The following is a 14,186-nucleotide window of genomic DNA, read 5'->3' on the forward strand; positions in this document are numbered from 1 at the left end:
CTTCTACTTGTATGAAGAGATTTCAATTTTAAGCCGTGCCGATTAGATGTAATTTTTATAAAAGTTTTGTACCCAGATTATAGCTTAATCATGATTCGAGAGTCAGTTTTGTAATTCATTTACAATGATTTGTAAGTTGGCCCTATACATAAATGCAAAACTTTTACTTTTTTAGTTAAAGAATTTCTGAGTAAAAAAAAAATGAAATTTAGAATACTAGTTCGACGCTGTAAACTATAATATAATAAATATTTGATCTATTCACAAAACTTTACTTCTGAAATCAAAAAATGCTCATGACTTATTAAAATAGAGTTTTAGGGTAACTATATAATATCGAATTTGAATTCAACATTTAAACATAAATAAATATACTAAAATATTATTACAAATATGTCTTGGATCTGACTTTAGTTCAGGGAGCAAACAGGCCATTGAAATAAATGGCAGCTTTTTTTTTTGACCTAGTTGGACTAGCGTTTGAACTCTTCTGCTAGTTGATGACGTCTTATTGAAAAAGCTTGTTTGACTGAGTTAATTTTTTCTTGATCTGCCAAAAAGTTGAACAACTTTATTGTAACAAAAGTTCTCACTACAAATTTCATTCAACGTTTATTTAAATGTTAATAGTTTTAGGTACCTATAATAATATATCTAGGACTGTCAGTAGTTTGGGGAACACATAGTAGTTTATAGACCGGCTATTGAAATAAAATATATAAGCTTTTATCATCAAGTCAAACACATCGAAATCATTATTAATTTATAGACAGAATATTTGAACTACACTTAAAAATATTGACATTTTATATTGCATACTTTATGACTTTTTTTTGTTTTTGCATTTTACCCGCATAATTTTTGCTTAAATTATAAACAAGATTTGGTATTTTAATCAACACGATAAAACAATTTTAAAAGAGAACGAAAATAATAACTTTCAAGCGCTCAGCAAGCGAGTCTTATTCTTATACAGAAAAAAATACATAGTTGGTCAAACTTAGTTATGGTTAATAATTCCAGTTGGAATAACTAAAAAAAAAAATGGTTGGACCAATTAAATTTTTGGTAAAAGCAACATAATTCAGTCGGGCCAACTATATGTTTTTAGTGATTCCAACCAGAAGTGTATAGCTAAATAAACGTGTGTATAATAATGATTTACTGGCGAACCTAATATTATTATTGTTATTATTTTGAAAGGTTGTAAAAAAAAAACCAAGATGAAGACAAAGCGTCCAGACTATAGTCGGGCAAAAACGTTAACGGGCGATTACTACAAAAGCTCGTGCGCCTTGTGTTTAATACATAAACGAATATAGCATGTACACCGGGGGATATGGCGTAAGTATACGTGCTTTGTATACATATATATATATATATACATATACATGTATATATATATGTATATAGATGCTATACGTTTACACGTTAAACTCGGGGAACGGCCGCCGCCGAATTTATTGATTTTCCCCAAACTAGTGTGCGCAACTTCAGTGCTCGACCGACCTGCCGCCGTACGGTCTTGTGTCCCCTTTGTGTGTACAATACAACTTACATACACACATAGACACATTCGCCCTCCGACACAGCACCCGTATCGTCGCCGGGGTTCTGTCTTGTGCATACACAAGGTACACCACCACCACCACACGTACTGTCGAAAAGTAAAGTAGTCTATAATATTATGTGAAAAAATTGTTTTTTCAAAAACAACCGAGCCCGTTCGCGATATTGGACTTTGATCGCACCCGTTTAGAAAACAACACCGACCGCCGGCGATGCATCGTCGAACCACCGAGGCCGGATAACAACACGAGGTAAGACACTAAAATACAAAATTAAATTAAATACACACAATTCGTATACGAAAATTCTAAAACGCGATACTTAAACTTAAAAAATATGCACTCCACTCCGGTCCGGTGTAGACACTAGCTGTTTCGCTATCCGTATCCGACTGCAATGATATAACACACTATACTATTAATGTCAATATACAATACATGTTTTTCTTTTCCGTTTTACACTATGCAACAACAATATTACTATCCCACCTCGACGGTACCTACCTATTTTTTTAATTATTATTTGTATCGCAACACACACACACACACAAACAAACGTGTAACGCATCACAGAACCGCTATGTGTTTTACATTCTACGCTTGCCCCAGTTTTTTTAATTTTTATTGTTTGCCCTTTTTTAGGTTTTTTATCATTTTTTATCTGCTTTTGTCGCGCCAAAGTGGCGGTGTAGGCGTTTTCAAGGTTCCCCTCTGCGGTGTGAACCGTTTTACAATAATATTATTATATTATATTATAATATAGCACATTATGTGCATAAGACCGCGTGTATAGTGTCGATTGTTTTAAAAATTGTAAAAACAATTCAAACCGAGTCTGTGCGCCCGTCCAATAAAAGCGAAACACGGTATGTGGGTACCTATAATATATTACCCATGTAGGTACGCTCAGTAATAGTCGGCCGACTGTGTAGTGTAACCCGGCGGGCGTTTACCCGCGGTTGGCGTTTGCTTTGGTTTGGTTAACCGTGAAAATTGTACCAAAAAAAAAAAATTCTCCATTCGGCTGTAAATCGTAAAGTCATTAATTATATTTTAAATTAACATAAACGACGTGCAACCGCCGACGTGTACCGTGTGTGTGTGTGTGTGTGTGCAGCAGCCCGTGTCGAGTGGCTCTGTTGCAACGATAACAGTATTGTTTCAAAAATATTACTATCAATGATAATAATTATTGTATAATATGTAAGTTTGTTATTTATATATATATTTTTTTTTTAATCGTCGGCAAAGTATTGTAAATATAATATAGGATATAGTTTAAGCGAGTAGGTATAATATTATGTCAACTCATTCTTGTCTCTGCGGTGAACGCAGGTTTTCTTCTTGTCCCAGGAAAAAGTCCACCCCTCGCCCATCGGAAACACCCGTCGAATTTACATATTTTGATCATTTTTCTAAACTCGACACGGTCGACTTAACAATATTGTGTTGTACGCACAGCCAAGGTTAAGATTTTTTTATTTTTATTAAGCCACAGCGTTTCGGTTTCGAAGGTATTGTTGTTTTTAAAGTGATGGGATTTTTATTTTTTTTAGTTTCTGGACCCACGATAACTTCTAAGCCGCCGAACCGATTTGTTCATGCTGTGCCAAATAATAAAATAGTTTACCCGTTCACCCTTCAAAATCGAGAATACATTTTTTTTTAAAAATCCAAATTAGTTCCAAGTTTCCGAGTTTATATTTTTCTTTCTTAAAACATTTTTGTTTATATTATTTTACAAATAATTATTTTTTGATGCTCTATCAACTTTTGAAACTTAAATGGCAACGTTTATTTTATTTTATTAATTTTTTAAATTAAGAATAATTTGCCAATTATCCAAACGTGGTACCTAATCGTCCAGTCAACATTTTCAGCAAATTATTACTAATTTAAAAAGTTAAATAAACATATACGTGACCTTTTAAGTTTTAAAAGTTGATAAAGCTTTAGAAAAAACTAAAAAGATTAAAAAATGTTGTATTGTCTGATGTTGTAAAATAACATAAACTATGGAAGTCTTCAAAGAGAAAAACTACAAAATTGCAATTGTTTTAAAATAAAAATGAGTGTCTTATCCTTGATAAATCACGCTGTAAATTAAAAGACACACTGGATGATTGTTTTTTTTTATAAATAAACACTCTTAAATTGTCCGTATACTTGTATCATTCGATGGGTTTAAATCGACACGACAGTTTTTAATGATATTTGTTTGTGTCGACGATTTTAAATTATAATAATAAACACAGCATTGAGTGCAATAATAATATCAGCTGCGGTCACAGATCGACCAGTGATAACTTCGAAATTAGATATTTTTCTTAGTCACTTCTGTGTCCTATACTCGGAACAATATAAACTAGTAATTAATTTTGGAGTTATCACTTTATTGACCCGCGACTATGTTCACCCGACTTTGACTGTCAAAAAAAAAATTGAATTTACAACATAATTTAGATTTTATTTGTTTTCCCTAAGTTGTTGTCTTACCTATCGCAGGAGATCAAACCTAAAACACATTATTTAACCACTGTATATTTATTATAATTTTACAGGATAACCGTTTTTTGTGCTACTCTACTGTGTTATAACTCCATGAAATAATCGTTTGTTTCTAAAGATAATATTATAGAAATCTTTTGCATGTTTTACTAGCAAATAGTATACAAAAAAGTACATTTTGAACACGTAATGTCGGTTACTGTGATCTGCACACTTGAGTGTATTAAACTACACTTTAATTTTTCAAGGATACTTTTAAAATATAGTCGACTCTTAATTAGGTCAATATTATAGTCTATATGTATATATTTTTGCCATTGATATTGCAATATTTATTATGATAACAGTCGGTAATTTCCTTGGCGACAGACAGTTATCAAATAAATATAGCAATATCAATGACAAAAACAAAATACACAAATTATACAGACTATAAAATACTACAAACCTAATTAGAAGTCAACTATTTTTAATGGCGTCCCTAAAGTAAAGCAGTTTAACGTCGAGCAGTGTTATATTTGTCTTTTAAGTGGGTAGAAACGTTTTACACAATACAAAGGCTGTTTGTATTGTCCATCATTCAAGCGGTCTAATTCGTTTTTACCAGACCTTTGCAAAGGTCAATTAAGGTTCGGCTAGGTTTATTTCTTTACAATTTATTCCATGCTGATGTAAGATGTTTTCGTGCGTACAAAAAAAAAAAAAAACACTTTTTCTTTTTGTTAAAACGTTTCACTAAGGTTCTAACTTTGTACACTTCGCTTAAATGAAATTCCGAAAATAAATTTCTCAGTGTAATTCTAGAAATCCTGTAGGTATATTTACCTTTGTGTTGTATCCCTTTATATTGCCTCCCTTTGTATAGTATCCCTTTTGTTTGCAATGCTTTTAGTGGAGAATGTACATATATAATGCAAACGGATGCTTGTATAGAAGCCTTAACTCCTCTCTCCTCTCGCTTCGTGTTCTACACATTTGTCGAAATCAACGGTACTTATATTGTCATCACTTCAAACTTAACGCATCCCTATTTGTAGAAGATCAAGAAACTGAGCACTTCCTATCTTTTGCGTCCGTTCAGCACATTAACATAATAATTATTAAACGTTGAAGTACTTCACAACGGCCAAATACTCCAAAAACCTCTTCTAGAATTCTCTATAGACTAACAATATTTGTTAATGTGATTGTATTTCAACCATCCTAAGCAGCTGTATAGCTTTGAGTAAAGCCCATACAGAAGGCTTATTATTAAATCAATAGTACTATAGGCAATTTTGAACCTTATTAAAAAACATGATAGAACTGTTCGTAAAAGTGTTGGATTAAAATACAGATTTCAAAGTCGGTTTGGTGTGATAGTTATGGATTATAAGACAAGGTTACATAAGGTTATTAATTACAGTTATTAGTGGTTCAGTTCAAAGCCCATAATACCTTGATAACTTTATGAAGGAGTTTTTCATTAAGAACTTTTACATTTCCAATTGAATGGTTATGATGAATTTTATCTGTAATATTAAATAAATTTTAACACCCAAAATTTTAGGGCTTATACGATTACTTATGGAACTCTTCGCTGGCAGAACTGAGTGTACATGATTTAAAAAGCTTCTTTAATCCTGATAATTTTTTTAAGCAAAAATATTTGTGTTTCGATAACATAATATACGTGAATATCTTTTAGTATTTATTACTTATATTTTATCCAAAAATACCTTATAACAAATTTTCTGATTGTAATTGACGATGGGAAACAAAATTGTATTCAAGACACTATTATAATTATCTTTGATTGTAATTGCAATTAATAAAGTGTCATTATTTTCAACGTCAATTAAATACCTAATGCAAAAGCTTTTAATAATTGTTTTTTAGACATAGATAGTGTATGGGGGTATGAGAGCAGATGGTCTGAAATTGCAAATGCTACTGTCGGCTTTGAAATTGACAAGGGGTTGTAATTAAGACTGACAACGACAAACTATGTATAATTTATTAACGCCGACGTACGTTTTTGGGAAATGTTAAAACTTGAGACGTTAACATGTCATGGCCACCAACTTTTCATCCTTCCATTAATTATTATTCTACAGACAAAGGTAAACGGGCGAGATAACAATGATGGGTCTCACATTCTAAAAAAATTCAAACAAGTTCTAACACTGGGAGCTTGGGCTTTATCAATAATAAATAACTAATAAAATAAGAATTATTGGTTTTACACAACCGACGACTAAATTAGTTTTAAATTGTTTTTCCGCGTTACTACTTTTTTTTTAGTCCGTGTTTTATTGATAATTGGCAAATATTTTTTTCATGTGTAGAACATTTAACTTGCTTTTTCATCGCTTCCAAGGACCAAGCTTTGTCGTTGCCTTACCAAATCCTCGTTATTTTCTGTCCTATCGTTTCAAAAATGCCTTCCTCTTTCTTCAAACCGTTTATTAGCTCTTCAGTGTTAGCTTAGAAATTCATTCGGTTCCTTTTTTTTTTTTTTGGTACTCATTATTCGGCCATCAATAGCCATTGTCGATATCAGACTGCTAGTCTGGGTCTACTAGTGGGGTTTTGCTGATTTACAGGAGTCAATTGTCGCTTTTAACGATAATTATAGTACTGTAAAAAGCGTATTTCATTTTTAGACAAATCCCACCGTCCTAGGCCAATAACCTTGCGTGACAACGATATCGTTTAAGCTCCTCGTGCTTAATTATATATATATATATATATATATATAAATGTATGTACATTCAAAGCGCGTTCCTCCAACAGTTGTGTGTTCGTCAATCCACATGGTTTTTGCGTGTGAACCCACACTTGCTGTTGTTAACAGCTGTTTGTTTAGAAATTGGTAAAAACAAATGTATAGAAATGATTGCTGTGTGCACGTACAACTAACGTTATTCGTTGACATTTTTTAAATATTTTGCAGAGCTAAAAAAACGTGCGAGCCGTGTGTAAGTCTGTCAACGGAGGATCCTTGTCGATGATGACCGACATAAGCCGATACGATACAAACAAAGTGGTTTTTCGTTTCGTCTCGGTAACGATGGATTACGGTGCGAACCCCTTCAATAACGTCACATAACCGGTCGTTTTTTTTATTGAATTTGCTTTTCATCATAATGACAACGGTATTATGATACAACCAAGCGGCGGCAGGTACACTGGGGCAAGATGATCTCGCGGCCGTGCAAGTCGTTGACGCCTTTGATTAATTATTAAACAACACATGAGCAATATTTATTATAAATTTATGTAAAAAAAAAATGATATATATACACACAAAAACACTGTGATAATAATATTATCTCCTAAAAAAAATATTTTTGATTTTGTTTGTAAAAAAGTTACTAAACGACCGTTATTATTTAGTTTTACAAACATAATATAAATATATAAATATAGCTATATTATATTATATAAGTACAAGAACAAGTCACAAATACCGTGTGTGCTATGAGCGAGAGCCGATACTTTTGTCCTCGGCTAATCGACTACATAACAATCGTTGGCGCCAAACCGCAATCGCTGAAGCGAGCTAACCTGTACGAGCTGCAAACAAACCCCACCGACAATGATCAAGATTATTTGGACTCGGCTTTCAGCGCCAGTGGCAGCTATTACGTACAGGTACTTATCTCAATCACAATATCACCGTCTTTAAGGATCCTTAAATCCCCCGTGAATGTAATCAACGTCGAATTGTCTCGACATGGGTAACGTATAAATGCGTTTCGTTAAGGATAACCCACTCGTTTTCTCTTTAAATAAAATTATTGCAATTGTTTTAATACAACATATTATTAGCTTTATCCCTTGAACGAAAAACATTGCATCATGAATATGTCTATTGTTACTAAACCCTATAAAAGAAGGAATAATTTCAATACAGCACATTTAACCGCACCGCATCTTCATCTCCTCACTCTTACCTTCTCGTAACCTATCCACTTTTAGATTTTTGGTCTTAATGTCACAAATTCAGATTAGGTTAGGTTAGGTTGGATGTAGACTCGATCAAAGTCATGGCCACAGTCATAAGACATATTTATGTCAATAGATACTTATAAAAAATAAAAAGTAAAAGCTTCTAACGAAAAATATTTTGTCATAGAATAGAAGTCATCATCCTATCCTAAGCAATCATCATCCACATCCTCTCATCTCTAAACTCTCACCAATAACTATTCCTGGCGAACTCTTAAGAAGATTAAAAAGGCAATAGTTAAATAGAAAAACAAATATTTAAATAATATCATCAGTGAACTCTGTCGAAGTTCCTCCACTCATCTACTAAATTACAATTATTTTAACACAAAATTAGTATCTTCTTAATGAGACGGCTTGTGTACACCATCGTCTTCTTTACCTCGGATGACTCTTCCGTCGAACACGCTTAACTTAAGATGTTTTCTCCGTATTACTTTTAATTAACCTAATTGCTTGCAAATCTCATATAATTCTTGTTCATCGTCTCCGTCGAAACTTGTTTGATGATTTTTCACTAAACCTTCTTATAACCGTAAAATGAATTTACATTACATTTAATTAATTTTCGACTTTCAGCTTTTGAGCATTCGGTTCATCAAACGCCTTTGTCTGCTTTCGTTCAATAAACTAAACCAGATTTTATTACTTTAGGAAAACTAAATTTCTCTCTCAATTAACCAATGCTTTTTTGCTCTTTTAACTGCCGAGCTAAATCCAGCTCTCTTCTATTACATTATAATGTATAATTTATTTAATTTAATTTTATAGATTAAATATAATTTCTAGAACCTAATGTCTGAGCTAAAATTGCAATGAAATTATATTACAAACCGTCCTCGATACTATCCGAGAACTTGAATACAAATCTGTCTACCAATTACACGATACAATTTTTCGTTCTAACTGAATCTTTGATTACAATCACATTTTGAGAAAACTTGGAGTGCCTTTGCTAAATTCTTAATAGAAATGATACCAATGTAATGTGCCCATTACATTGTGTACAGTTTCTTTATTATATAATTGTGTACTGTAATCGAAACGAAGGTCGTATAAACATATCAGACCCCGAGAATCCTTATAGGAATCATGTATACAGTCATAAAAACCAAATCCTTTACTGCCAATCAATATGTTTTCAATCAGCAGATCGAAGCTAAAATAACATATCCAGAAGTTAACTGTTATCATTTTGGTTCTTTAAAAACGAATTATCTTTGTCCTAAACACTAGCTCCTGAACATAGATAATAAATGAATGGATAGGACATAAACCCAAATAGTTGGTTCTCAAATGATAAGAAACTGAGGCGATTTTTTTTTCCTTTCCATGACACAAATATTTTTTTCCATTCTTTAAAAATTTTAATTTAACCGAAGTGATTTGAAATTAATGAACATGAATGAATAAACCATTTGGATAACATTTTATTTATAATATTATAAATTTAAAATTAATTTTAACAAAATTTTTAAAAAAAGTTGTAGTTTATTCATGCCTAAAATGTATAAGTTTTGTAAATTTTGAACGCATTGTGATGTTATCATTCACTTTCCTGACCTCGTGAAAAAATCGTACTTTGTAGTAAGTTTTACAAATGGTAGTAATAAGTTCATCACGATGTGTATCAAATTGAATTGTTTGGTCAAACAACACATTTGATTCATTGTTGACACATTGCATGTTTTCAAAAATTGAAAATTTGTTTTATCTTTGATTACTTAAGTACTTAAGTAGACAGTAAATTATAAAACCGTAACGGGCAACGGCAGTCGGCAAATGGATAATGTAAATAATTGATAACATAAATATTGATAATTCGCCTTAGTTGGCCGCCATTCCGGGAACCTTGCCTCACATGAGATTATCTATGGGCATGTCCTATCCATTCATTTATTATCTATGCTCCTGAACTATATGTACATTTAGTCTGTTATCTCCTATACTTAACGGTCTATAGCCAGCAATAATAATAACTTACGGTAACTTGCAATGGCTTCCACAGGATCCAGAGTTACTCCGAAGATATCCGGCGGACGAACATAAAGATTTCGCTTTACCGGAGACAATGGCATATTTTTGCCAACCGGAAGGATGTCTTTCTTTCAGCGGTGGTCGATCGGAATCCAACAAAGTAACATCGTTCGTGTTCACCCTTACCGACAAGGACACAAGTAAGTTTCTAAGACGTGGTACATTAGTCGACAACATAATAAATTCCATAGAGTACATAATTTGTTATCGTTTCAGCGAGGATAAGATACGGCGTCTGTGTCAATTTTTACAGGCGAATCGATCCGTATGTCCGAAGTACTTCCGAAACACTAGAAGCATCCGACGGCCAGTATACGTACAAAAGACCAAAGGATTATTCTTCGTTGTTTTTAAAATGGTAAGATCGTGCAAATGTTACCATGTCAAAATTTACTCTATATTTTGTTTAAACTACCACAAAAGTTGATTTAACATCATTGTACGTTGCGACGGTCAAATAGCTCAACGAGCTTCAAAAGACAATGGAAATTATTTTATCTTTTGAAACAGTTTAAAAAGTCGTTCCTAGAACAAAACGTTTTTATTGTTACAAAATGCATTACTTAAATTTGAAATACTACCAATCATTCTAATCAACTTTTGTGATAGTTAAAATAAACAGTATACACTTTGACTTGGTATCGTTTTCAATCCCTGGTAAGATCCACATACTATCCTAATGTACAGTTGACTGTGTCTAAAAAAAATATTTGTCCTTACCCCCTTCTCCTTAATTGATAGTAGTTGTTATCTAAGAACAGTGTTACTTTGAACTTGTTCATAATCAGCACATTATGTTTTCAGCCATTCGACTAGCTCGTCTTTTTCTCAATCTTTTTCGCGTGAAGATTCAATTGCTGATCAAGGAACGACAGCGGTTAGTATTTGCATAGTCAATCCGCTAGTACGTTAATTTGATAGGCATAATATGATAAACATGGCGTTTATGTGTTATAGGAAACGCAAGCAGAGCTATTCTCTTTGACCTCACTGTGCCTTGTATCTCATCATCCGTTGTTTTCGAGTTTTAGAGAATGTTTATTTTATTTAAAAAACATTATCGATTCTTGCAATAAAAAACTCGGCAACCACCGAAGAAAAGGGCGTAAAAAGTAATAACAATTCGTCTTGACGTTGATTATTGGTTTCTCTGTGGCATAACCGGTGTCTAATATATTTACAGGAACAATTGTATATGGAGTATACTAACTGGGTTAGTGACTCGAGACTACTCGCCCAGAGTGTTTCGATACATCAAAGAGATAGAGACTTGGATTTTGCGGTTACTAAGCGTTCCGGTTCCAGTGCCTGGGAAAACAAGATTAGAGGTAAATATTGACATAACCGCGTTTTGTGTACGGTTTTCGTAACGTATCAGATATATTAAAATGTCAACCGCTATTTTTTTTTTAGATTTATTTGTTTTCCCAAAACGAACGACGGCCGCCTTTAATATTTTCATTGCCCGACCATACACGGTTTTCGTTAATTGATTTTCCACTACATTTACCTCTAGAGCTATTGGGAATAGACACCTGTCTCTACGTCCTAACCATTATAATGTTAGAGAACAAGGTGTGTATCTTAGACACATATGTTCTATACGAATACCAGTGTGTACATACATTTTTATTCACGCCATTAAAACCATTATCGTGGTTAAACTTTTATTTCAGGTGGTGTTCCAATCGAAAGACTACAACGCACTCTCCATGTCAGTAATGGCTCTAATCACGCTTATGTATCCTCTGCAATACATGTTCACCGTCATACCATTGCTACCGACTAGCTTACCGAAATCAGAAATGGTATATTATGATTTTTTGCTTGATTTTTTTAAAGCTATAGTCACTGATGTATACAAATTGAATAGAACTACACCCAATAGTGCTCGGGTTTGGTTTTGTCGGGTGTAATACAAGTTTGTTTCATTTAAATGTATTATTTACAGCTCTTTGAAAGTCCAGTGCCTTATGTGGTCGGTGTACCGTGCAGCTTTTTTCAAACGAAAAGAGATTTCAGGTTAGTGTTGCCCGCTAATGAATTGTAAAGATGATATTATAAAACGTCTTTTCAATATTAAAACATTACGTTAATTGTATTATTTAATTTTTCGCTAAAGGTTCCCTAAAGACGTTTGGATTGTGGATTTAGATTCGACCAAAATAACGCCGCCGGCCATTCCCAACCGGGACGATGGGCCTATTCCTCAATTGCCGAAATCCGAAGCGATTGTGTTGAAAAACAACTTAAAAAATGTAATTTCTCATTTCCCTCCCGTTAATCGCATAATAATATCGGATACACGAATTAAATGCTTTTTCGATTCGTTTAGGCTTTAAGCGGACTTTTTCGGTCCAACATCAATACGAAACCACCAAATTATTTTCTCGACAACGGTGTCATGGCTTCGTCGCAATCAATCGGAGGTGTAACCGAAGAGTGTACTTCGAAACAGCAACAGAGCACAGCAGACAACTACAACAACCCACCGATTAATCCCGACGAAGCGGTCTCGGACGTCAACACGAACTGGGATAGGTTTGAAAAATATTTTTATTTTGCACGCCAAGCACAAGAGGACAAGTCCAATCTTGAATTGATCCCAAAGCCATTATTCGTGCTTCTACATTTCTGCTTTTAGCTGGAAATCTCTTTTTATTTTCAAATATAATTTTCGGTGTTTTAGGAGAAAGTCTTCATCGAGCTCGGTGTCGGCAACGTCTCAGAACACGAGAAACCGTAATTCCATTTACAGTAATGGCGACATCGATTCGGTGGACGTTGCCATCAGAGTGGCTATGGTTCAATTTTTCCTGTCAGGCGACGTGCTAGCCAACCTAACCGAACATTCCCGAACCCTGAGGCTGTACCCTCGGCCCGTGGTGTTCTTCCAGATCAATTCGTTTCTCAACAGTCGTCCGACCCTATCACAGTTCACTTGCCAGCTGGCCCGCACGCAAGCGGTTGACTACTTCGCCGAATGGGCTCTGACTCCGAGCAACGTTGTTTTCCAACGGATCCAAACCGGCGTCGACGATCCGGCTATGATCGGCGACAAATCAAAATGGTATTCCAGTACTCTGGACTCGATCGTGTACAACGTGTGGCAATTGGGTTGGTCGATTCAAAAGGTCATGGACAACACAACTGCTTCAGCGCAAACATCTGGTAAGTGACAGACGCGGCTAGGGGTTAGGTTAGCTAGCATGAGCACTGGTAATAAGTTAAAAATAATCGATTTACGTTCAAACAGGTGATTTGTACGTCGACACCGACTCGAGTAGTAGCGGCGACGAGCAACCTTCACGGGGTTATCGAGACGACAATGTCTATCAAACACCTTTTATCGAACAAGGTGGGATTTTTATAACCGTCATAAATACCTATGCAATGCTTAAAACAAAAAAAAAACGATTTACTTACAGAAGAAAGAGATATAGGACCAGTTACAGAAGACATAAATATGATCTATGAACCTCCAGTGAGCTTGCAACTTTCTACCGGACCGGACGACGACGACGACGGTGCGGTCGAATCGACAGGTAGCAAGTCCATCGGTTCGTCGCCGTCGAGCAGTCACAGTGACATGAGCTCACCTATGTTTAAACCAGAACCCATCATGGTCAGTACTTAAATAGTTGGAATATAATTATTATTATTAATATTGACTTTTATGTCGAGTCCAACGCACTGACGCCGTAGTACTGTTTTGTAGACTTTACAATGATACACACGTTACGAGTGTTACACCACTAAGACGGATGTCAGCTTATTTAGTATAGAAAATACATTTATTTATTATTGTCTAGTACATAGAATTTTCAATGAAATAAAAACTGCACAAGTGTGCTAGCAAGTTAACTGCTGTGGCACATTATACAGCTGCTTCTGAAATTTTTCCTAAACCTGATTATTCAACGTTTCGTTTTGAATCGATTACACGAGATACATTTTAAGTGAACGTAGCTTCGTGCACATATTACACACGCACATACAAGTTACACACTCGAAGGTTAACTCAAAATATGTAAAAAAAATTCACGAGCGCGATCGTTGTGGTTTTATATTTTACAAACA

At 34.3% G+C, this 14,186-nt stretch overlaps 1 protein-coding gene across 6 annotated transcripts in view; it reads left to right on the forward strand.

Annotated features, from left to right (window-relative positions):
• The first annotated feature begins 1,514 nt into the window (after nt 1–1,514).
• The window catches only part of LOC126837060 (MAP kinase-activating death domain protein), a 28,763-nt gene continuing 16,091 nt past the window's right edge, over nt 1,515–14,186 (forward strand). For 5 of the 6 annotated variants that reach the window (XM_050570796.1, XM_050570798.1, XM_050570800.1 and 2 more), the window contains exons 1-15: nt 1,515–1,820; nt 7,012–7,712; nt 10,078–10,246; nt 10,323–10,464; nt 10,911–10,983; nt 11,064–11,218; nt 11,290–11,434; nt 11,520–11,681; nt 11,783–11,914; nt 12,058–12,128; nt 12,229–12,364; nt 12,442–12,647; nt 12,796–13,277; nt 13,363–13,464; nt 13,535–13,731. In XM_050570796.1, coding sequence (XP_050426753.1) covers nt 7,539–7,712; nt 10,078–10,246; nt 10,323–10,464; nt 10,911–10,983; nt 11,064–11,218; nt 11,290–11,434; nt 11,520–11,681; nt 11,783–11,914; nt 12,058–12,128; nt 12,229–12,364; nt 12,442–12,647; nt 12,796–13,277; nt 13,363–13,464; nt 13,535–13,731 — 2,346 coding nt within the window. In that variant the 5' untranslated portion in view covers nt 1,515–1,820; nt 7,012–7,538. Of the gene's footprint in view, nt 1,821–2,518; nt 2,772–7,011; nt 7,713–10,077; nt 10,247–10,322; nt 10,465–10,910; nt 10,984–11,063; nt 11,219–11,289; nt 11,435–11,519; nt 11,682–11,782; nt 11,915–12,057; nt 12,129–12,228; nt 12,365–12,441; nt 12,648–12,795; nt 13,278–13,362; nt 13,465–13,534; nt 13,732–14,186 lie in introns of those variants that run through there. The other variant, XM_050570797.1, reaches the window with a different exon arrangement.

This window comes from Adelges cooleyi, unplaced genomic scaffold (assembly GCF_023614345.1).
Source record: "Adelges cooleyi isolate 19-005CV unplaced genomic scaffold, UGA_ACOO_1.1 ACOO_flye_CR_arks_rails_tigmint_CR_PRNA_247, whole genome shotgun sequence".
Lineage (NCBI taxonomy): Eukaryota > Metazoa > Arthropoda > Insecta > Hemiptera > Adelgidae > Adelges > Adelges cooleyi.